Source organism: Centruroides sculpturatus, unplaced genomic scaffold (genome assembly GCF_000671375.1).
Source record: "Centruroides sculpturatus isolate CEXI.00-Female unplaced genomic scaffold, Cexi_2.0 scaffold94, whole genome shotgun sequence".
Lineage (NCBI taxonomy): Eukaryota > Metazoa > Arthropoda > Arachnida > Scorpiones > Buthidae > Centruroides > Centruroides sculpturatus.
In genome coordinates, this window is record NW_019384400.1 from 265,829 (window position 1) to 289,244 (window position 23,416).

The following is a 23,416-nucleotide window of genomic DNA, read 5'->3' on the forward strand; positions in this document are numbered from 1 at the left end:
TATAATAACATATTTGTAATGTTAATATATTAATTTAATAATTTTTTTTACTTGTTTCTCTTGAAAATACAAAGTTGGTATCTTAATATTTATATAAGAAATCATTAGATAATTTGAAAAATATTCTCCAAATATACATCTTTTTTAAAATTTTTGCACAAGTTCTTAATCAGATCTGAAAAAAGTTTATTACAATTATATTGAAGTTATATTTATTTTTATTATTCTAGCAGTTATTTTTAGGATTCTTTCAACTTAATCAATATCCATAAAACTTAAACTTGACACCATATTTAAATAGGTAAGAAAAACTATTTATTCTAACACAATTGTTATCTATCTATATTTACATTCTAAAATACAGCTGTTGATATTCTTATAAAACAAAGAAAATGTTACTGAATAAAAACTTAATTTGGTTTCAAGAATTAAGCATTTTTCTTGTCTTACATTTTGTTTAAAAAAAATCTAATTTCATTAGTAAATCATCATTAGCATAAATCTCATAAAACTGAATCGTTATTTTCTTAAGTATTTCTTATTTTTGTGTATTCGTGTCATTATAATATTTAAAGTACATAGTTATATACAAACAGTAAATTAAAAATGTTTTAACAATTTAACTACCAGCATTTATATTAAATACTTCAACACTTTCTTTAATTTAAATGAAATCATCTCACCTACAATACCAAATGCAGACACTGTACGATTTAAACCTGATGATTTTTGTCCAGGTCTTGGTCTATTACCAACATCTATCATTGTAAGCAAGTCTCTGATTTCTTTATGAGTATATTCCATCTGAAAGTAAATTTAGGGTTTTCTACATTTAATACACAAAAATTCCTTTTATGTTAATTTTGTATATTAGTACACAAACAACATACCTTATCATCAATTACAATTAATTCTTTCAGCTCAGTTCTGTCAATTTTTAAAACTCTAAATTTTGTTTGAGTATTATTAGATCCAACCAAAAAGAACCTCTGAAAAAAATTGCATTAATATTTTTTAAAAAATATATAAAGTAATAAAAGTAAGTTATTATATATATCTGAGTATATTAATCAAAGTTAAAAATTTTAAATATTTTGTCATATTTTAATCATAAGACAAAATAAAAGCGATAAGTCTTTCACATGACATGATAGTTGTGAATACATCAGATATTTCAATGTTTGCTATTGCAACAAGTGAATGTAATGCATAGTGTATCATCCATCATCCACTAATGTAACAAAATCTCTGTATGATATCAGGTTAAGATTTACAATACTGATTTTAATATGCACACGAGATTCAGCTGTTTGAGGATCATCATCATTTGTACCAGATGAAAAATGTAAGAAAAATTTAACTTTGTTGAAATTTCATTAAAATATATTTACCAGAATATAAAATGCTTATGTTTAATGATTATGATAAATTAAATAACTTTCATTGCCTTTTTATTAAGATTTACATTCAATTTCGCATACACAATTGTATATGAATAAAACTATTCAAGTACACAATTGAAATTAAATAATAAGCTATGTAAAAACAAAGAAAACCATTTGAATCATTCATTCATTCATTCTTTAAAAAACATTGAAATATGTGAAGGATTTACATCTACATTTTATTCCCAGATTCCCTCAATAGTCATTTAAATTTAATAATATGATTAAAATTTTTAGTTATTAAAAAATAATACTTCAATCAACATTAGTTAATAAAATTAATAAACATCTCTAATATAAAAGAACCTAAACCGATGATTTTTAAATTAAAAGAAAACATTTTAAAATAGAAATTAAGCTTTCTAACTTTTAACACTAATTACATTTTATGAAATTATGATAGATTAGTATTACAATTATGAACTGTTTAACGAATGTTTTTATGATATAAAAAAAATAACATTTTCATATAACATGTAGCAAGATAACATCAGCCAAAGAATATTTATTTTACGTTTATAGTAAGTAAACTAAGAATAATATTATTTTCTTAATATTATTCTATTTAATATTTTTTTTTTGTTTTGGAATTTTTGCACAAGATATTTTGTTCGTGTTTTATTTTTTGATGATTGATATTATTAAAAACATAATAAGTGAAATATTTTACACTATTAAATTTTCTGAAGAGGTTTTGTACTTATTTCTTAGGTTTATCATCAGAAATGCTTCTGACAGTTTGGTCATGAGGTTTTTTTTTGCATACTTCCAAAAAAGATGTTAAGAAATGTGAATGAAATAAAAAAAAGTGTATAGAACTTCTTTTTATTCAAATTTTAAAAATGAGAATAGAACATCTTAGTAATATTATCTTTTCATCTTTTAATTTGGTTTTTATTAACATTATTTGTACATCTTTGCTAAAATATTCTATATTTCAAAAACTTAAAAAAATGAGAAGTTCCATGATTTTTTTTGTTTTATTCTGGAATTTTTGCACTCTTTAATGATTTTTGAAAGTTGCAGAAAGAACCTATCAACTGAACTATAGTCAAAAACATTCCAATAAATCTATTCATGTTTGGTCTCCTCAACTAGCACTTTTGAGAAAAAGGCAGGTGATAATATTCTCTAATCCTAATCCTATGCTGTAATATCTAGGGTGGTATTCTGATCGCTATCACAAGAGTGTGCCATCTTCACAAGATTATTGGCTAAAAATAAATTTTTAACCAATACTCTTGTGACTTAGGTATTTATTTCTGAAAGACAAGGGATGATAACCAGAATACAGCTTCTGAGAGTTTAATATAAAATTTATTTTATAATTATATCCTTTGATTAATAAAATTATAATTTTGGTTAAGAAAGGAAAACTCCCCAAGTACAGCATTAATAGTTTTTATTTTGCTAGCACTTTCAATGAACTTATGTTCATCATCACCAGACAAATGAAAAGCATTGAAATTGCTAGCAAAATAAAGACTATTAACACTGTACTTGGTCAGTTTTCCTCCTTTTATCTGATATTTGGCATGTGGATCAAGCCGTATTGTATAATTTTATTAACCACACTTTTTAAAACTTTATAATTCTAATAGTATTTTATAATAATTTAATGAATATTTACTTACAGCTTTAGTCTCGTATAATGCTATTTTTTGGACACTGCTGATAACTGGAAAAACAAATGTTGTCTTTGATGTCATTGTTCAAATACCAGTAGTGAACTATCCTAAATCTGTAAATTAGAAGCTTATAAATTTTAAGTTTAACTAAAAATAGTCTAAAAATTAAAATAAATTTGAATTTCAAATGTTGTAAACACTGAAAAAGAAAAAAATATACCAATATAGAAACAGTATTTTTTAAAATATTGTAATAATTAAATATAAAATTGTCAATAAATGATGCTAAAAGATATTTTATTTCATTGGAATGTTAACAATATACATCACATATTGTACTTCATATATATATATATAATTATATATTTTTATATATTTATTCAAACATTCTAATATTAACAATTCTAACAACTGCAATAAATTATTNTTCGTAATATCGTCGACCTGTTTTCAAACCTTTTTTTGTATATAATCCAGTAATTGTTTGGCTTATGTTTAAAATTATTAATGTAAATAGTTGAAAAGAGAAAAACTGTCCCAAAATAAAATCTAAAATATTTCAGAAACATCAATTCTCTCTGAAAATTTATTAAAATTAATACTGTTCCAGTATTCATAAAATATGAAAACACAGATGATGGACATAAAAAGCTAAAGATAAGAAATAATATTTTTTTTGAGATGATAAAAGAGAATGTTAAATTAAGAACTAAATATAATATAGCAACTGATTAAATAATAATCCATTTCTTAATATGCAGCACATATTTCTATATTAAGAGGGGTAATATCTTCTCATCAGTTTGTATTTTGAACAGATAAAACATTCAGTTCTGGATTACATCTGCATTTTTTAAAAATCAGTTGTTTCTCATAATTAACCACTCAACAGTGAAGGACGAATATACCATCCAGGGCAATCTTGTGGCAGTGGGTGAGGGATGAATATATCCGTTAATTTCTTTTGGATGTATAGCCAAAAACTACTGCGAAAAACATATTCACATAAAAAATGAATTATGTAACAATAAAGAAAAGACTTTTCTTTATTAGACAAAATCTTACAAAACTTACAAAATCTTTTTCCGAAACAGTAGTGAGAAAAAACGCATGGAATAATACTGTACTTTAAAAATTCCCCACGTTTCTTCTCCACTACTTTGGGAAGCACCATACCTGACTATCCCACTGATAAAAGGTTAAAAACAATGACTAACAGAAAAATTCATTTTCTGTTATATTCGTGTTTCTGACAACAATAAGGAATATATTTTAAACATTTAGCTTTTTTCATGCTAAATTATTTTAACCTTTTGTCCTTTCTGTTCTACAGGCACTTAAAGGGTTTTTCCATACCAACGTAGATTTAGCCAGGCCCTTAATGGGGGCAACCAGGTGCTAAGGAACGGGACCCAACATATCCAGGATAGATTGCCCACAAAAAATTCCTAGGATTGCTTATCTGGATTTTATCCCAGGAATTTTTGAAAATGCCAAAACATTGTTCAACTGTGATTAGCACAAGAAAATTGAAACAAGAAAATTGAAAAATAAATCTGTTTTTTCCACAAAAGCTTATTTGCATAAATACTAGACATTTCATTACAGTAAAAACTTTAATTAATCACCACTGTTTAAACTATCAAAGTGCTAAATTCAGTTTTGGAAAGTCACTGTATTTCTTCTTCTTCTATTGTCAAACTGAAGTACATACTGTACTGAATTTTACTGTAAGCAAACCTCTATTTCCATACTGTATGCTAGTTAAGATACTGCATCAGATTTAATTACTGTTCTGTACAGTATATAAACAGTTAGTTGATTATACAGTACTGCAGTGGCGTGCTGTCATTGGAAGCAGTGAAAGTGCCGCTACCCTTGTATTTTCTAAAAAATAAATACATATTGTGCTATTATTTTCATATTTTAATGTATTTTGGATTAATTAAAATTAATATTTTATTATAACTGTGTTATATATCTTATTACAAATTTCTATACTACACGTGAAAAAAACGATAAGATTGCTTCTTTTAATATTTTTTTTTTGTTTTGGAATTTTTGCACAAGATATTTTGTTCGTGTTTTATTTTTTGATGATTGATATTATTAAAAACATAATAAGTGAAATATTTTACACTATTAAATTTTCTGAAGAGGTTTTGTACTTATTTCTTAGGTTTATCATNAGTTATGAAGGCGATTTGCTAGCCAATTCAAGGAATAAGAAATGTATTCAGTATTCTTGCATTTATATCATCATTTATGATCTTATCCACTAATAAAAATTGATATAATGATTTGTCTACTTTGTAGTTAGTTAACAAGTAGAGTGTAATTTTTCAAACCTTTTACTTTTCTCAATAAATGATTTATTAAAAATTATTTTAGCCATTATAAAGCTGTTAAGATCATAAATGTGAGAAAACTGAATATCTTCCTACACTTTATAGTGGATGGCAAATCACCTTTATAACATAATCTTTGAAGTTTCACCAAATAAATACTGTTGTCTTAACCTTAAACTTTTTTTTTTTCATTACTGCTGTGCTACAGTTCTTGACGAATGAATGAATACCTTTGAAAAAGTTTATGGTTTCTTGGTAAGTCCAACAATAAGACAGAAGTTTAATAACATTAACTTGTATGATAAATGGTGATTCACAACTTAACCAGATTATTCTTCTCTAATAGATAAAACATATTGCTCAGCTTTTCACAACCTGCCCTCCTCCCCTATTCGTATTTTAAGCCAGTCTATTCAATGCCTATGGTCAAAATTTGTCCTATGAAAGACTATTTGAACTGATTCTTTGTTTTAGTTTTAAAATATTTCATACATAATTAATTCTTTCAGCTCAGTTCATGCCTATGGTCAAAATTTGTCCTATAAAAGACTATTTGAACTGATTCTTTGTTTTAGTTTTAAAATATTTCATACATAATTAATTCTTTCAGAATATTAAAGGTTGTGACTTTGTGTTTTCAGAATGTAGTTTAAAGATGATGGTATCCATTATTTAGAAGTAAATGTTATAGATGTCCTATATTTGAAGAGTCTGGAGATTGTAAAAAAAAAAATGTCTGTTAAGTAGAGGTATCCACTATTCAGGAGTGTCCATTAATGGAGGTTTCACTATATATATATATACACACATACACTTACACTAATGCTATATATTAGAAGTCATTTTATGAGTACTTACCTAAAATAAAAATTACTTGATAAATCCACATTCTGGAACATTTTAACATATCTAATAAAAATTAGAACTTTTTTAAAATTGATTTTAATTAAAAATTAAACTGTTAAATGGATTCTAAGTAATAAACTATTAAATGATATTTCATATTTAAAAACTATCATTACTAATTTTCATACTTTTATGAAAACAGGTATATATTCCATCATAATTATTTTATTTCTAACATATATTTAATACATTATATAAAAAGAGCTTAGCACATATAATCTAGCAAGAGCCAAAAAATTTAAATTACATCAAATCTATAAATTTTAGAATCAATCATTTCAATTTCTATAATTTAAAAAATTTGTTTTTTCAATAATTTTTTTGAATATATAAATACAGCTGTCCCTTGTTTTGTAATCCGACATGCTCAGTAGTCCGACGCACCTCCCATCAAGGTACCCGTCCCCGTTATGTGTCTGCTTGTACAGAAGCAGACACGTAACAAACAGTTGGAGTATGGAATATTGTAGGCTACTGCTAGCAAAACAATGCCAAATATGTAATCACTTTCGATAATCTGGACACTTTTGGTAATCCGACACCCCTTTGGTCCCATACCTGTCGGATTATCAAGGGACAGCTGTACTTAAATTTATAAATGTAAAAATTTGATAGAAAATTACCTGGCTTCATCAGGATTAGAATATTTTTCTCCCTCACTAGGAATATAGACCATACTAGTATCTTCAATCTTGTAAATAGTATGATGTCCAATTACAGCAACTCTACGACGTTTAGTTACAAGAATAATATAATATCCTTCCAAAAACTTAATAAATCCTGAAATGTATTTTTAAATACATTTTTATTTCTGTGTTTGAAGACTTTTAAGATTTATTTTTCTTTTAATAATTAATATTTTAATTAAAAATATAAAGTGAAAATAATATTGATGTTGAATTATTTTGTTAATGTAACTTAAAAATCTGACATATACTGTAATTTTCCAGGCATAGTTTAATAGATATGTTAAGATTTTTGTTGATAACTTTTGTAGGCTTTATTATTTCAAGAAATACAATAAATTTGAATTATAGAATACAAATTGTACATAATAAAATTTTAAGTTGAATAATTTCATATAATTTTTTAAGTTAACACTTTCACACACATGGATGGCTACAGACATCTTTGGAATTTGTGCCATGTGTAAAAGATTAAAAATGACTGTAAACATGAATACTTTAGAATTATAAAGTGTTAAATATAATAACATATTTGTAATGTTAATATATTAATTTAATAATTTTTTTTACTTGTTTCTCTTGAAAATACAAAGTTGGTATCTTAATATTTATATAAGAAATCATTAGATAATTTGAAAAATATTCTCCAAATATACATCTTTTTTAAAATTTTTGCACAAGTTCTTAATCAGATCTGAAAAAAGTTTATTACAATTATATTGAAGTTATATTTATTTTTATTATTCTAGCAGTTATTTTTAGGATTCTTTCAACTTAATCAATATCCATAAAACTTAAACTTGACACCATATTTAAATAGGTAAGAAAAACTATTTATTCTAACACAATTGTTATCTATCTATATTTACATTCTAAAATACAGCTGTTGATATTCTTATAAAACAAAGAAAATGTTACTGAATAAAAACTTAATTTGGTTTCAAGAATTAAGCATTTTTCTTGTCTTACATTTTGTTTAAAAAAAATCTAATTTCATTAGTAAATCATCATTAGCATAAATCTCATAAAACTGAATCGTTATTTTCTTAAGTATTTCTTATTTTTGTGTATTCGTGTCATTATAATATTTAAAGTACATAGTTATATACAAACAGTAAATTAAAAATGTTTTAACAATTTAACTACCAGCATTTATATTAAATACTTCAACACTTTCTTTAATTTAAATGAAATCATCTCACCTACAATACCAAATGCAGACACTGTACGATTTAAACCTGATGATTTTTGTCCAGGTCTTGGTCTATTACCAACATCTATCATTGTAAGCAAGTCTCTGATTTCTTTATGAGTATATTCCATCTGAAAGTAAATTTAGGGTTTTCTACATTTAATACACAAAAATTCCTTTTATGTTAATTTTGTATATTAGTACACAAACAACATACCTTATCATCAATTACAATTAATTCTTTCAGCTCAGTTCTGTCAATTTTTAAAACTCTAAATTTTGTTTGAGTATTATTAGATCCAACCAAAAAGAACCTCTGAAAAAAATTGCATTAATATTTTTTAAAAAATATATAAAGTAATAAAAGTAAGTTATTATATATATCTGAGTATATTAATCAAAGTTAAAAATTTTAAATATTTTGTCATATTTTAATCATAAGACAAAATAAAAGCGATAAGTCTTTCACATGACATGATAGTTGTGAATACATCAGATATTTCAATGTTTGCTATTGCAACAAGTGAATGTAATGCATAGTGTATCATCCATCATCCACTAATGTAACAAAATCTCTGTATGATATCAGGTTAAGATTTACAATACTGATTTTAATATGCACACGAGATTCAGCTGTTTGAGGATCATCATCATTTGTACCAGATGAAAAATGTAAGAAAAATTTAACTTTGTTGAAATTTCATTAAAATATATTTACCAGAATATAAAATGCTTATGTTTAATGATTATGATAAATTAAATAACTTTCATTGCCTTTTTATTAAGATTTACATTCAATTTCGCATACACAATTGTATATGAATAAAACTATTCAAGTACACAATTGAAATTAAATAATAAGCTATGTAAAAACAAAGAAAACCATTTGAATCATTCATTCATTCATTCTTTAAAAAACATTGAAATATGTGAAGGATTTACATCTACATTTTATTCCCAGATTCCCTCAATAGTCATTTAAATTTAATAATATGATTAAAATTTTTAGTTATTAAAAAATAATACTTCAATCAACATTAGTTAATAAAATTAATAAACATCTCTAATATAAAAGAACCTAAACCGATGATTTTTAAATTAAAAGAAAACATTTTAAAATAGAAATTAAGCTTTCTAACTTTTAACACTAATTACATTTTATGAAATTATGATAGATTAGTATTACAATTATGAACTGTTTAACGAATGTTTTTATGATATAAAAAAAATAACATTTTCATATAACATGTAGCAAGATAACATCAGCCAAAGAATATTTATTTTACGTTTATAGTAAGTAAACTAAGAATAATATTATTTTCTTAATATTATTCTATTTAATATTTTTTTTTTGTTTTGGAATTTTTGCACAAGATATTTTGTTCGTGTTTTATTTTTTGATGATTGATATTATTAAAAACATAATAAGTGAAATATTTTACACTATTAAATTTTCTGAAGAGGTTTTGTACTTATTTCTTAGGTTTATCATCAGAAATGCTTCTGACAGTTTGGTCATGAGGTTTTTTTTTGCATACTTCCAAAAAAGATGTTAAGAAATGTGAATGAAATAAAAAAAAGTGTATAGAACTTCTTTTTATTCAAATTTTAAAAATGAGAATAGAACATCTTAGTAATATTATCTTTTCATCTTTTAATNGATATTACGATTTCGTATGTCCCATCCATCTGTAAGGGAATGTAGAAAAAAACGTGTACAATTCTTGTACAATGTTAAAAAATTAACTGTTACTTTAGCATTTACAATTAAATTTAAGAAATGAGAGAGATGCACAAGGGACAGAAAAAGCTCTAGAATTTATTTTCCTTAAATTTACGATTTATATATCCGTTTGATAAAAATTTGTCTTTCCACTTTTTTCCCAAGACTACAAATATTCAAGTACAAAATAACTGGTTTCGAGTTATTTCTACTTAAGAAGTAGTTAAATAATTAAGAGATTAGGAAATTAGGGACATAAAACCCTGCTGAAGGAGCCGGGATTTTACTTAAAAGCTTAACTGAACCAATCTCTAGCAGAGTACAATGGGGATTGATTTCTTTGTAATATTGGATAATAAAGACAGAAATTTTTCCAGTTCAATGAGAGTGACTGAAAAATAAATTTTGGAAATTTCCATGGACACCTGGTCCTAAAACAAATGAGTTAGAAAACAAATGACAGACAATCAATTAAGTTTAATATATTTAGATTTTTACAACTATGGCGAGAAACTTTTAAAATTTACAACAACTTTGTTGCGTCCTTTGTAATATATTAGTGATGCGACAAGAGGTATTTGACATTGACCAGTATCAGCACCCTTGGGATTTGGCAGTCCGCATGCCGTGCAACCTACTCTGATTCCATCCATTAGCCACTCGTAGGGAGCTATTTGACTAAGTGAATTGTTTTAAGATTAAAAAGATGATAATATTTTATGTTATTTTTATGTATGTTTCTTTACAAAGCTATATTTATTTATGATTTTCTTTAAAAGTATACTCAATTGAAAAATATTTTGTACCAGGTATGAACTGTACATCCACCACACATTTTACCAAGTAAGTTTTTATTATTTAATTTTTAATTGTAGCCCTTATATTGAGGCTAGCAATTCGGAATGTGATTGTGATATGAAAAATACATTTAGAAGGCTATAGTTTTTACTGGCTTATCGAACAAACGAATATGAATGGATCCTAGATCATCACGCCAATTAACTGATTGCCTCTGGAAGTCGACTTCTTACAGAAACACAGCTTCCCTATCATCAAATGTCACGACATGCCACTGCAGTACTGTACATATAGGATTGTGTATTAATTGCAGATTGTAAATTAATTAAAGGTACTTAAATGTAACCATTACAATAATGTCACAGTTACATTTAAGTACTTTGTCTGCTGTCTCTGTGTATACCAGTCCCTAATATATACAATGTATAATGATAACTATATAACATATAGGTCTATGTACATCATTTATGTAAATAAATGACCTTAAAGCAGGGATGTCAAAGATACAGCCCGCTAGCCATGACTGGCCCTCGAGGCAATTAGTTGTGGCCCCAACATTAATTCAATAAGTCGACCCACTATAACACTGTAGATAATTCCGTGTTATATGAATTCCATGTTGTACGAGTCACTTAGATTTTACAAATACGTGAGCCGTTAACAGCCCGGCACACGTATTTGTAAAATCTAAGTGACTCATACAACATGGAATTCATATAAAACGAAATTATCAACAATGTTATAGGGGGGTTGACTGTAATGCTATTTGTTTATTTTTTATTACGTTGATACTGAAGAAAATGTGATATTTTGTATTTAAACAAATAATACTTAAATAAAATTGTTAAACTATTTCGCTAAGAATATTCTTTGTTATAAATTCTATTTAATAGATATCTTGTATCTATTGAATAGAATTGTAGAAGTATGTAGAAAGTGATTTTGGATAGATTTATTTATGAAGATTTATTTTATAAGCATTTAAGTTAAGTTTATTAATATTCTATAAGCGTTATAAACATTATTTTGTAATAGTTTAACGTTTTAAAGTGTGTTATAGGCTCTAAAAGTNCATATTACTTAGAGATATTAATTTTATTTGATTTATTTTTGTGTTTAATTTCTTGTTTACATTATGTTCTCTCTATTTCATCTTTTGAACTTCAAAGTCCATCTAAACAAGATTATTTATTTTTTCTAGAAAAATATGAATGTTGTTTTTTTTATTTTGTTGTCAAATCTTGGATTATTAAAAACGAATTTTTTGATTCAGATACTTTTGGACTACTTTATAGAAAATTTTTGTCCACAAAAGCTAAAATCATCTGGCAACATTGTTCAGTATTCAAGACACTTCCATAATTAGAGACTTTGTTAGGTTTTCTTATTGGTGAGCGAGTTTGGTCAAATAAACTGCAATGGTAAAAAATTTTCAATAAATAATGACAGTAAAAAGAAAAGTTGATAGTGAGTGCCAATTTTTCCAGCCAAAGTGGGAAATTTGGTATTTTTTTTATTGAATGGAATGGTAGAACACTGTTTGATTTTCAATAAGATTATTGCCATTTGTACGGAATTTAATGTGAAAAGACACTATGAAACAAATTATAAAGACAAGTTTGAGTTATTTACCAACAAAATTAGGCAAGAAAAACTGGCATATTTGAAAACTAAACTTATGGGGCAGCAATCATTTTTAAAAAATCAAAAACTGACAGTGAGAATGCATTGAAAGCTAGTTATTCGATTGAACTAAAGATTGCAAAAAACTCAAAAGCTTTTAGTGACGGTGAATTTTTAAAAGAATGTATGCTAGACACGGCCAACATTTCATTCCCATCACAGAAACAAGTCATTCAAGAAATACCCAACTAGAAATACAATTGCTTCCAGAGTAAATGAATTGGCAGAAGATTTGACTTTCAAATTAAACATGAAATTAAAGAATTTATCTGCAGCCTATTCCTTATTCCTTAGCAGCCGATGAAAGTACAGATATCAGAGATACATTGCAGCTTGCTGTATTTATTCATGGAATTAATGAAGATTTTATCATCACAGAAAAGTTGTTGCAGTGCATACCATTAAAGAGTACTACCACAGCTCAAGATATTTACTCAGAAATTGAGCAATTAGTACCAAATTACAACTTGGATTGGAGTAAATTCTGCAGTATTACCACAGATACATCACCATCCATGGTCAATAAAAATGCTGGTGTTGTCACGAAAATACAGAACAAAATTTTAAATGAAATTAAAGGTGAACGACCCAAATTCGTTGGAATTTACCGTATTGTACATCAAGAAGTCTTGGCCTCTAAAATGCTGAAAACAGATCATGTAATGAATCCCATAATTAAAACAGTTAATTTTATTAAAAGTAGAGGACTAAATCACCGCCAATACACACAATTTTTAAGCGATCTTGATGAAAAGTGTTCAGATATTCCCTACTTTGCAGAAGTACGGTGGCTTAGTCGTGGATCAATGCTTAAACGATTTTTCGAATTGCAGAAACATTTTGTTACGTTTATGGCTCAAAAGGGCAAACCGATGAACACAGTGATGAATGGTGGCTTGACTTTGTGTTCCTAGTAGATATGACAGAACACTTGAATAATTTGAATGTTAAACTTCAAGGAAAAATGTAATTGTTACGCAACTGTACTCAAGTGTTCAAGCTTTCAAAATAAAATTAAAGTTGTGGGAATTGCAGCTGCAAGAACAAAAACTTGACCATTTCCCTAGCATTTGTGAAATCGGCATGTACAATGCAGATAAATTAGCAGATTTTTCTTACCATTTGCTTGATCTTATTGCTGAATTTGATAGTCGTTTTGCAGATTTTCGCAAGCTCAATACCTACGACTTTTCTCTTTTTAATGATCTGTTTATGTTCAACGTTGGTAAACCACCGACTTACTTGCAAATGGAACTAATAGATTTGCAGTGTGATACTGCTTTAAAAAGCAAGTTCAATGAAGTTGACATTTTGGCATTTTATACAAAGTACTTCAAAAATCAAAATAGCTATCCCAACTTAAGGAACCATGCTGCCTGAATTTTATGCATGTTTGGAAGTTCATATGTTTGTGAACAGTTGTTTTCAACAATGATGATTAATAAATCTAAATACCGTTCAAGACTTACAGATGAACATCTTCAGTCCATTTTGAAAATCAATACAACATCGTTGACACCAAACATCGAGGAGATAATGAAGCGTAGAAGTTTCTGGAACCTCAAAATAATATTTTGATTTAATACGTCTCTACTTAAAAAAATTATAATTTTTTTTTCTTTAATAAAATCATTCTTTATATACTTCTTATTTATACTTAGTATTACATTTGCATTTTATTTTTAATCTGGCCCGCTGTCATACTCGAGACAAAAAACTGGCACGTAAGGAGTTTGAGTTTGACACCTCTAACTTAATTTAAAGTAACTTCTATCTAAATTAGCATTAGAGTTATTAGGATCGTAAAATAAATTTTACCTTTAATTATTAAATATTCCTTTGAGTTAACTATAATCCTTTTTCTAGGTATTAGTTTCCTGTACAAAATATATATTTCGAGTTTACTTCTCAATACCATTTTATAACATTTACATATTGTCAGCTTCTGCTACAAAAAGTACACGCCTTCGATAATGCGCCCTCTTTCGGACTGTTAATTCTCGACATAATTTTTTTCATTTTTTTTAACTCCGCCCCGTACACTAAAAGTGTCTTTTTCGTGCTCGTTATGAGTCCGGTCAGGCCTACTACGGGCACAAATAATAAATGTACAATTCGGAAAATATCTCAAATAACCTGTCCTAAATTAAATTTGATATTTCCCAGCAGGCTTTTTTTTTTTAACCCTTTCAGCCCTGTGATCATTAAGAGGACCCCTTTTAGCAAGCCTATTATCAGAGCCAGCCCTACCATAGGGCGAACAGAGCAGCCGCTCCAGGCGCTAAATCCTAAGGGGCGCCTCAGTAGTAAAGAAAATTAAAGGGTATAAATTAGGAGCAACCAAGGGGGCATAATAGGATCGCGCTCCATCCTAAAACTTGTTTCGGGCCGGCACTGAGCCACTGCATATGTAAACAACACTATAAACCATATGCGTATAACGTAGGAGTGTATTGTTGGTTGATACCTTTGTCTTACGTGTCCGCCCGACACAAACAAGAATCTCTTATCACTTGATGAGAGTCAATCAAAAGTCAGGCAGGATCGCTTTCGCCTGACCTTTGATTGGTCAGAACACCGACTTAGCTAATGGAAGAGGATGTCTCTAGTTATTAGTCATGTATTGCATAACAGTCTTGTAAATATTTTATACAGCGTGTAATATTTTGTTTTATAAATGAATGTGCATTAGAAGTATTTTACAGTACATACTCTTCATTCGACTGATGATGTCTATTTTACCAAGAGATGGAGATACGCGGACCCGACTCCTTCGAGAAGAGAGTAAAGATAGGAAGTTTGGAGACAAGAAACCGTCTTCCGGGGAAGTAGTGAAAAGGATGGTGAAGCAACAAAAACGACTTTGCAGGAAAACAACCTTTAGCAAACGATATGCAGTAGAATTGACCTGACTAATTGTTATTCTCTTGCCGAAATGGTCTAAGACAATAGTCACCTTCATTTAGTTCTAAATTATCAGGTTTATTGGCTATTATAAAAATGACACATCATATACATGAAATTAACAGATACGAGGGGTGTTCAAAAAGTATCCGACTTTTGGTCGGCAAAAATACATTTATTGATTTTGAAGTACAAAACCATAATCCCCTTCAAAGTAGTCTCTTTGGTAATGTATGCATTTCTACTAGCGCTCCTGCCACTGCTGGAAATACTGCTGGAACGCATCTTTTGGAATGGCCATCAGCCGGTCTATCTCATTCCGCACGATGTCTTCTCTCGACTCAAATCGGGTTCGTTTTAGCGACGAAGGACCTCCTGGTAGTACTCCTTTGTGACGGTTTGGCCTTGTAATGCGTACTCACGATGCACCGCCCCACGGGAGTCGAAAAAACTGTCAACATGACCTTGACATTGCTGCGGACCTGCCGCACTTTTTTTTGGTTTCGGGGATCATCCCCGAAAGCATGTTGAATCTTGCGAATGGTTTCCGCTTGGGTATCGCCAAGCTTTTGGCAAAATTTGATGCAATATCACTGCTCACATTGTTCAATCATTTTTCAACTTACTGGAATCCGACGAGCGCTCACTACACGTCCTCACTCATAGGCCGACTGCCAGCGACTGACGCTTCATGCGAGCGTGAAAAAATTCAGGACAGTGCATGACTGTCATCTCCACCGAAGGAGGCCTCCCGCGCGTCATTGTTTACGCGGGAAAAATTGGTTTACGGTTTCGTAATATCGTCGACCTGTTTTCAAACCTTTTTTTGTATAGAAAATAAAGCGATCGTGTCGCTTCCACCAATGCAGGGATGTAGCCACGTCGGGTACCAATTCGCCAATTTTTTTCGTATTATTTTTCAGTTTCTGTTTTTTAATACCCTTTTTAGACTCAACCATATCTGCGGTCTCTATTTTCTGTCCTTTTACCTTTCATCTGGCTTATCAAACCAAAGCTACCCACAGGTATTTTAAATCATGAAGACAAAATTATATTCAAGTACTATATAAAAATACAGTACAGTAATTTTGAAATGAAAGACAAAATTAATAATTCATATAGTTGACTTGAAAATTTAATAATTGTTTTGATACTATTATAACAGAAACAACGAAGACCATTCTTGCATTGTAAGGCCGATTATTTCATAATTTATTGTTTAGAATGTCGTAGGGCGGTTAGATTTCGAGTGCTCGGGAGCACGCGTTCGTCTGACGTGGAACCCGGGAGCTAGAATCGAAGGATTCTTAATATAGTTACGATATTTATTATTACAGTACAGTATTGCTAGATACTAGAGCCAGGTATACCACAAATTACACGCTCCGTCTGACCCGGTTTGGAGTGCGATAAGCTGTCCTCGGCGCCAGGTAGGTATTAGTCCGTGAATCGGAACGAATTTTAAATTCGGAAACAAATGGATGGACAAGATAGACGACAACGTAACGCTGGTGTTTGCAGAGGCGTGGCGAAAAGATAGAAAGACATCGAGGACTTCGGTCCGCGCGGCACGAAAAAGCACGAATTTCGCTATTTCGACGATTTCAACGGTTTCATTACAACACATCCTTACAAACACTTCTCACCGTAACATTCACAACTGAACCATTGTCTAGTTTGTTCGTCGCATCCAATCATTTACATATCACGCTTCGTTACAGTAAACGACACCGTCACATAACATCAATACTGCTTCCCGAAATCCAACCCCTAGGTCCTCGTCCTGGGAAGTGGAAACGTCACTCGTTTTCGAATAGCGGCTAAAGGGGCTCTGGTACACTAAATATACGCACACTACAGTTGTCTTAATCTTCCTGTGCAACTTTGTCAATACAGACATAAGGATAATTACAAAATACTAAAACTTTCTAAAGATATTTTTATTGAAGAGCACGGAGACGCAATTAAAAATATTTCAATTATTTGAATTTTTCGCTCTCAATTCCTCTGTCATATTGCGTCTACGTTCTCTCCAATCTTAAATTTTCTACTTTCAGTTTCAATTTTAACTTGCACGAACGAACAAATTAGAGTTATTTTGGTAATGGGGACTCACATTCAGCGTGAAATCACCAAAGAATTTAACAGGATGACATCTCACCAATTCAGGCATCCCACCAATCACATAAAACTATTATGTAGTGTATTAAACCTTCCAGCTGACCGGTAGGCCCGACGGTCGGACGGATGAGGCGATTAAGGTGGTCAGATTAACGCTCTGGGACATTTGGGATCGAATCCGGGGGAGGGGTCGAAACACTCCAGAAGTTTTTTTATGAGCGGTCGTTTTTAGGTATGTTGGACTTCATCCTTCATCAGCCAGTCCCCTTTCTCTTATATCTTGAGAATAAGGTCTTTTTAGTTCTCACAGGGCGGATAAAGCCAAAATTGAAAAAGAGTGTGGTCCCCATCATCAAGATAATTTATTCATCCTTACTCAGCACTGTGCTTTATCCGTAAAAGTATAAACAGAGATCATCATAACCCCTATGGTTTAGACTTATGGCACAATACAGTACTGTATATATTTTTTCTCATTTTTGGCTCTTTTTGTCCTGTAGGCTACCGTCCACCAATGGACGAGTAGATAAAATCACTGAAGGCCGATCAACAGGCTGGCCACGTGTTTTTCGGGTTTTCTTTATGTTTGTAACTGTCACGTCGTGTTTCACCACAGCTAGTAAAGGGCGAGTCAAGCGCAGCGCCCAAAGACTTGGCTGCCCGATTTATAAGCTGAGAAACCGCGGGCACTTCTCTTCTTTGGTCCTGGTCCTCAGAGTACTGTGACGCAGTACTCTGAGGGGTCAAAAGATCTACGTTCAACAAAACTGGAGAAAAACCGGAAATAATGATGAAAGATAATTTTATAATTGTTCAAGCCATTTAAAACTCCCAAAAGAGTTCACATCCTCACACAGGTGGTTCAGCATAAAAGTACAGTACTGTAGTCAACTGTTCTGGAATAGTTAAGTCTGCTGAACGCAGCCACTGACAAACATTTTACAAAATTTAAAAGATTTAAAACTAAAAATAAAAGCTACTTTCAGTTGTGTAATTTTATATTTGCACACTTAGTACACACAAACTTCTAAACTTTTTAATAATTGTTATGTACTGTACTGTACATAAAATTGAAAAAACAAAACTGAATCAGTCGTGTGACATTGAAAATATTTTACCACTTTCATATAATACATATAACTAAGAATACCTTTAATTCTCATCTACCTTGTTTTAATTATAATCATCTGTTATACGCCGGTATTAAAAAGTACAAANAGCAGCCGCTCCAGGCGCTAAATCCCAGTGGGCACCTCAGTGGTAAAGAAAATTAAAGGGTATAAATTAGGGGCAACCAAGGGGGCGCCATAAAAAGATCTCGCTCCATCTTAAAACTTGCCTCGGGCCGGCACTGATTTTGTAACGAAGGTGGAACTGAATAATTTCCTGGGGGTGAGGGGAGAACTTTATCTGTCGCTATAAACGACTTCGAAAGGTGACTTTCTAGACTTCAGGGTGACGCAGTACTCTGAGGAGTCAAAAGATCTACGTTCAACAAAACTGGAGAAAAACTGGAAATAATGATGAAAGATAATTTTATAATTGTTCAAGCCATTTAAAACTCCCAAAAGAGTTCACATCCTCACACAGGTGGTTCAGCATAAAAGTACAGTACTGTAGTCAACTGTTCTGGAATAGTTAAGTCTGCTGAACGCAGCCACTGACAAACATTTTACAAAATTTAAAAGATTTAAAACTAAAAATAAAAGCTACTTTCAGTTGTGTAATTTTATATTTGCACACTTAGTACACACAAACTTCTAAACTTTTTAATAATTGTTATGTACTGTACTGTACATAAAATTGAAAAAACAAAACTGAATCAGTCGTGTGACATTGAAAATATTTTACCACTTTCATATAATACATATAACTAAGAATACCTTTAATTCTCATCTACCTTGTTTTAATTATAATCATCTGTTATACGCCGGTATTAAAAAGTACAAAATTTGCCTTAATTAATACGCATATTTATAAATTATTCCATTACATTTCTACAAAAATATTAAAATGTCAATGTCGTATTTAGGAATATGCTTCCATAAAAAAATACTACGTCATTAATTAATTCGTGAGACACATTTTCGATGACGTTTTGTGACAACAGTCGATGATAGCGACATCTCACTCAGGTGATCGTTAGCGTTAAATCAGATTCGCTTAAAACACGAGATCTTCACATTTTTTCCCATTGGTGATCCATAGCTCCTCTATTTTTTTATTTGTGTAATCATTATGGGACTATACGGGTAGGCACCAGATTACCCATGAAATTTAAGGTTTCGACCAAGATTGGAACCCAAAGGTAAACGGGTAGTTGTCCTCCCTTGGGATGGAGTAAAAATTTCTGCAAAGTATAATAATAAAAGTGATTGAGATACGTAACCTTATACCCTCGACTATGATTATTTCACAAGTAGATTGTAAAATACAAACCCCAAAAAATTAAGTAAAAATTTGTCTCCAAACTTTATGGAAAATTTCGTGGACGCCCTGCTCGAACCCAAGTCATCAGAGCGGTAGGTTGACTCGTTTACAATCTTAATCGACCTTGGGTACTATAAACTATTCATAGGGAGAAAGACGACAAATGAGAAGTCAAGGACTTATGGGCAAAAAGGGCAATTGCCTTTTTTGCCCATAAGATAACGTGCCAATATTTCCTGAAAAAAACTTTCTGAAATTAACACTGTACATGGCCCCCCTAATCCAAATTTGAATGGGCCCCATAAACCTATAATGCGCTACAGGTATTGTACATTAACTTATCTATTTATCTCAAAATGAACTTTCATTTTTTTAAAATCAAAACAAATGAGTTTTTTTTAAATTTCTATAATACAATGACATTTATTGCAACAACCTACATCATAAAATTATATTATTTCAAAATTGCCTAACACAGCTGCGTAAAACATGGCAGTATATTGTTTCTGAATTTAAAAAACAAAATTTGGTTTGAAATTGATGTAAACATCATTTTCAAATATTTTATGTAATTTAAAAACAAATTTTATGTTTTAGTTCTAAAGTTTTATATATGGAATTTGAATTTATTCTGTCCGTTATACACTTACTGAAACCATTTTAATAGTCAATATCTGAAGTTTTTCCAGGCAATTTATTCAACATTCTGATGTATTAGTAGTAATAAAAATTCTTGAGGTCACAAAACACATCTTCCAAATGTCATATAATTCAAAATTTGCAAGAAAAATGGCATCAGATAATGTTTATCAAAAATCTGAAACTTACAGCAATACAATTGTTACCAAATTTGTTTTGTATACTTTAAGTGTCAAAAATGGTTCTCTTTTTGTCCTGTGGACGCTTCTCTCATGCGAATAATTCATTTGGCATGAGAAAATAATACAATGGACCTGGCAAGGTCCACAGTAGAACAGTAGAATTGTTGGAAAGTAAATGATGGAACCAACATAGCCAGTTCAAACCATTCATAAATTTCTGAAGATATAAATTGAGAATTAACATGTACCCCCAGAACAATAGCCTTTACTACCTTGGCCATCTCAGTCAACAGACAAGTAAATTTTGCATTATAATCTGTCATTTTTAACCATCTGTAAAAATATTATCAACTCAACAGAGTTTACTGAAACTTTTAAATGACATTAACTAATAAACCATATGATTTTTAAGGCCTAAATGTTTAAGATTCCAGATATAAATATTTAAAATTATAAAACCATTACAAGCCTAAAATACTGATTAAAAATATTCTTTGTTTTTATTAACAACAGACTAGTACTTATTAACTTAAACATTTCAATAAAACTCAACAAATAATGTAATTATTTATAAAATTACAATTTTGATTTCTTATTTGATGTTCTTTTATGTATATTTTTGACAAAGTACGTGTATTTTTACATCATTTACAAATTGACTGAATAAATATCAACAACAATAAATGCATTATTATTATTATATATCATTGAAAACAGAAATGAAAATAATACATTACTGGCATCACATTTTTTTAAAAACATGATAATACTTTCATGGAAGAAGGAATTTAATATAATACTCTTTAACATTTCCAACGACTTATTTTCGATTTTTGAAAGTAGTTGTATGTTCTAATTTCTTAACTTCATCAATATCTTTGTCAGGTATCTTTTCCCTCTTCATTCATATAAGTCCTGTAAAACATAAAAGAAACATTAATTTTCTATTAACATGAAATAAGCAGTACATTTTTGTCTTATTTCTTAAAAGACAAAATTAACAAAGAATATTCTGAATTGTAGTTTCTCTTTCAATTTAAAAATGTATTTTTTCTTCAATTTATAGATATAATAATGTAAACTGGTAGATTTATAAATATGGTTATTGAAATAAATGGAATATAAGCAATTCAAAATTAAATTTATTTTTCTAATAGTGAATATATAATTAAGTATAGCATAAATTTTTATTTTTTTGACAAGACAATGTCTCATCTATAAAATTGCACTGCTGTCAACGGATGGACACCTTAGAGGTATGAAGAGGTACATGTCAGGAGTTGCAATTTGGCACAGAATATTTGGTGCCCAAATTATGCGCACATAAAAAAAAAACAGACTTGTAGGTAGTCAGAGGACTGAGAACCAGTCAAAATAAAATACAAAATGATGACTCTGTTTCTACAAACAGGTGCGAGTGCAAGATTTGAGCATGTGTTGCTTGTTGGGAAGTTTGAAATGTGAATGTTGCAAAATTGAATTTTGACAAACGTGTGACACACGTTACGCATGTATTCTCTTACTTTTCTTGTTTAGACTTTCTTGTGTGTCGCTGACACCTCATTCAAATCCCTTTGACCTATTAATTTCACCGAAAATGCCTTGTGGATGACCTTGTGGCCAAGGCCAGTGAAGTTTGAATGATCACACTCAAAACCAGCAATACCAAAGAAGATTGGAGAATGAGAATGAGACCTGCCATGAATGTTGAAGTAATCCCGCTTACTGTAGCCAAGAACATGCCTGAGACAATGCAACCTGTTGTAACCATGGCAACAACGAAGCCCACTGTAATCTACACCAGGACCCTTAGTACCATTGTAATATGCCTGTTTTTCTGTTTTCCTCAGAAAATGGTGCGCAGTTGAACGCTGAGTCTCCGAGACATAGTCTTGTCCCAAAAAAGGCCTTGTCATTTTACTTGTTTACATTTAAATTGGTAATGTGAAATGTAGCATGTTACAATATCTACCACCATAACCATTTATTTGTTTGGTTAAGTTACAGCAATGCAACACTTGGGTGATCTGCCTAGGGGGAATGCCTTCTGGGTGGTCTTTTTAAGGGTAATTTGTCCCTCCCTATTCAGGCATTACAGACATGGAGAAAACCTGGAAAACTCCACATGGCCAGCCCATCCTGGAGAAGTGTGAACCCACGACTAAACTCTCGGTGTTCAGGGAATGGAACCACTTGGTCACTGGTGGGCCTCTACTGTCTTAGCAATTTTACTTTTATTTTCAATTATTGTTTTTTTGCTTTTTTTCAATTACTGTTTCTAAATAAACTTTTCATTTTTGTTGATAGTAATTATTATTTGTTGTAATAATTAAATAGAGTTCCATTATATAATTTACTGTTATTCATAGAAAGTAAAATTTTGAAAAAGAAGGGGAAGAAACCAACTTCAAATTGTAAACAGTGTGACTATCATTTGGTATTCAGAATATCTAATATATAATCGAGACGAGTTGATGATAATAATAATAATAATAATAATCAGCGCAGAGCCCAAACGGTTAGAAGTTGAAAGTTGAAATTTGATACACAGTTAGGGTACGCCACGAAAACACACACTAAGAAGGGATTTTGCGAAATTTCCCCCGGGGGAGAGAGACAGGATTAAAACTTCTATATACATTATGGATACGAGCCCAAACGGTTAGGAGTTGAAAGTTGAAATTTGGTACACAGTTAGGGTACGTTAGGAGAACGCACACTAAGAAGGGAT

At 30.1% G+C, this 23,416-nt stretch overlaps 2 protein-coding genes and 1 pseudogene across 2 annotated transcripts in view; 1 reads left to right on the forward strand and 2 right to left on the reverse strand.

The window, feature by feature from the left end:
• LOC111618610 (polyphosphoinositide phosphatase-like) overlaps positions 1-14,506 on the reverse strand; it is a 72,618-nt gene extending 58,112 nt beyond the window's left edge. Inside the window, exons 1-4 of the mRNA XM_023360166.1 lie at positions 14,228-14,506; positions 3,080-3,186; positions 891-989; positions 684-804 (exon numbers count right to left, since the gene is read on the reverse strand). Coding sequence (XP_023215934.1) covers positions 684-804; positions 891-989; positions 3,080-3,154 — 295 coding nt within the window. The 5' untranslated portion in view covers positions 3,155-3,186; positions 14,228-14,506. The remainder of the gene's footprint in view (positions 1-683; positions 805-890; positions 990-3,079; positions 3,187-14,227) is intronic.
• Positions 3,257-10,581, reverse strand: LOC111618611 (polyphosphoinositide phosphatase-like). The gene is made up of 6 exons (XM_023360167.1): positions 10,456-10,581; positions 8,423-8,521; positions 8,216-8,336; positions 6,951-7,107; positions 6,280-6,330; positions 3,257-3,272 (listed from the first exon to the last, which is right to left on the reverse strand). The coding sequence occupies exons 1-6, from the start codon at positions 10,579-10,581 to the stop codon at positions 3,257-3,259; spliced, it is 570 nt and encodes a 189-aa protein (XP_023215935.1).
• LOC111618612 lies at positions 11,883-13,987 on the forward strand (annotated as a pseudogene).
• Positions 14,507-23,416: the final 8,910 nt, after the last annotated feature.

Excerpts from the sequence above, each read along its gene's own strand:
- LOC111618611 (XM_023360167.1), bottom strand. The coding sequence starts at position 10,581 with ATGGATGGAATCAGAGTAGGTTGCACGGCATGCGGACTGCCAAATCCC. Across the intron at positions 8,522-10,455 it reads AAGGACGCAACAAAGTTGTT|AGGTTCTTTTTGGTTGGATC; the intron begins GTAAATTTTAAA and ends AATTTTTTTCAG. Across the intron at positions 6,331-6,950 it reads TCTAATCCTGATGAAGCCAG|ATATGTTAAAATGTTCCAGA; the intron begins GTAATTTTCTAT and ends AATTTTTATTAG.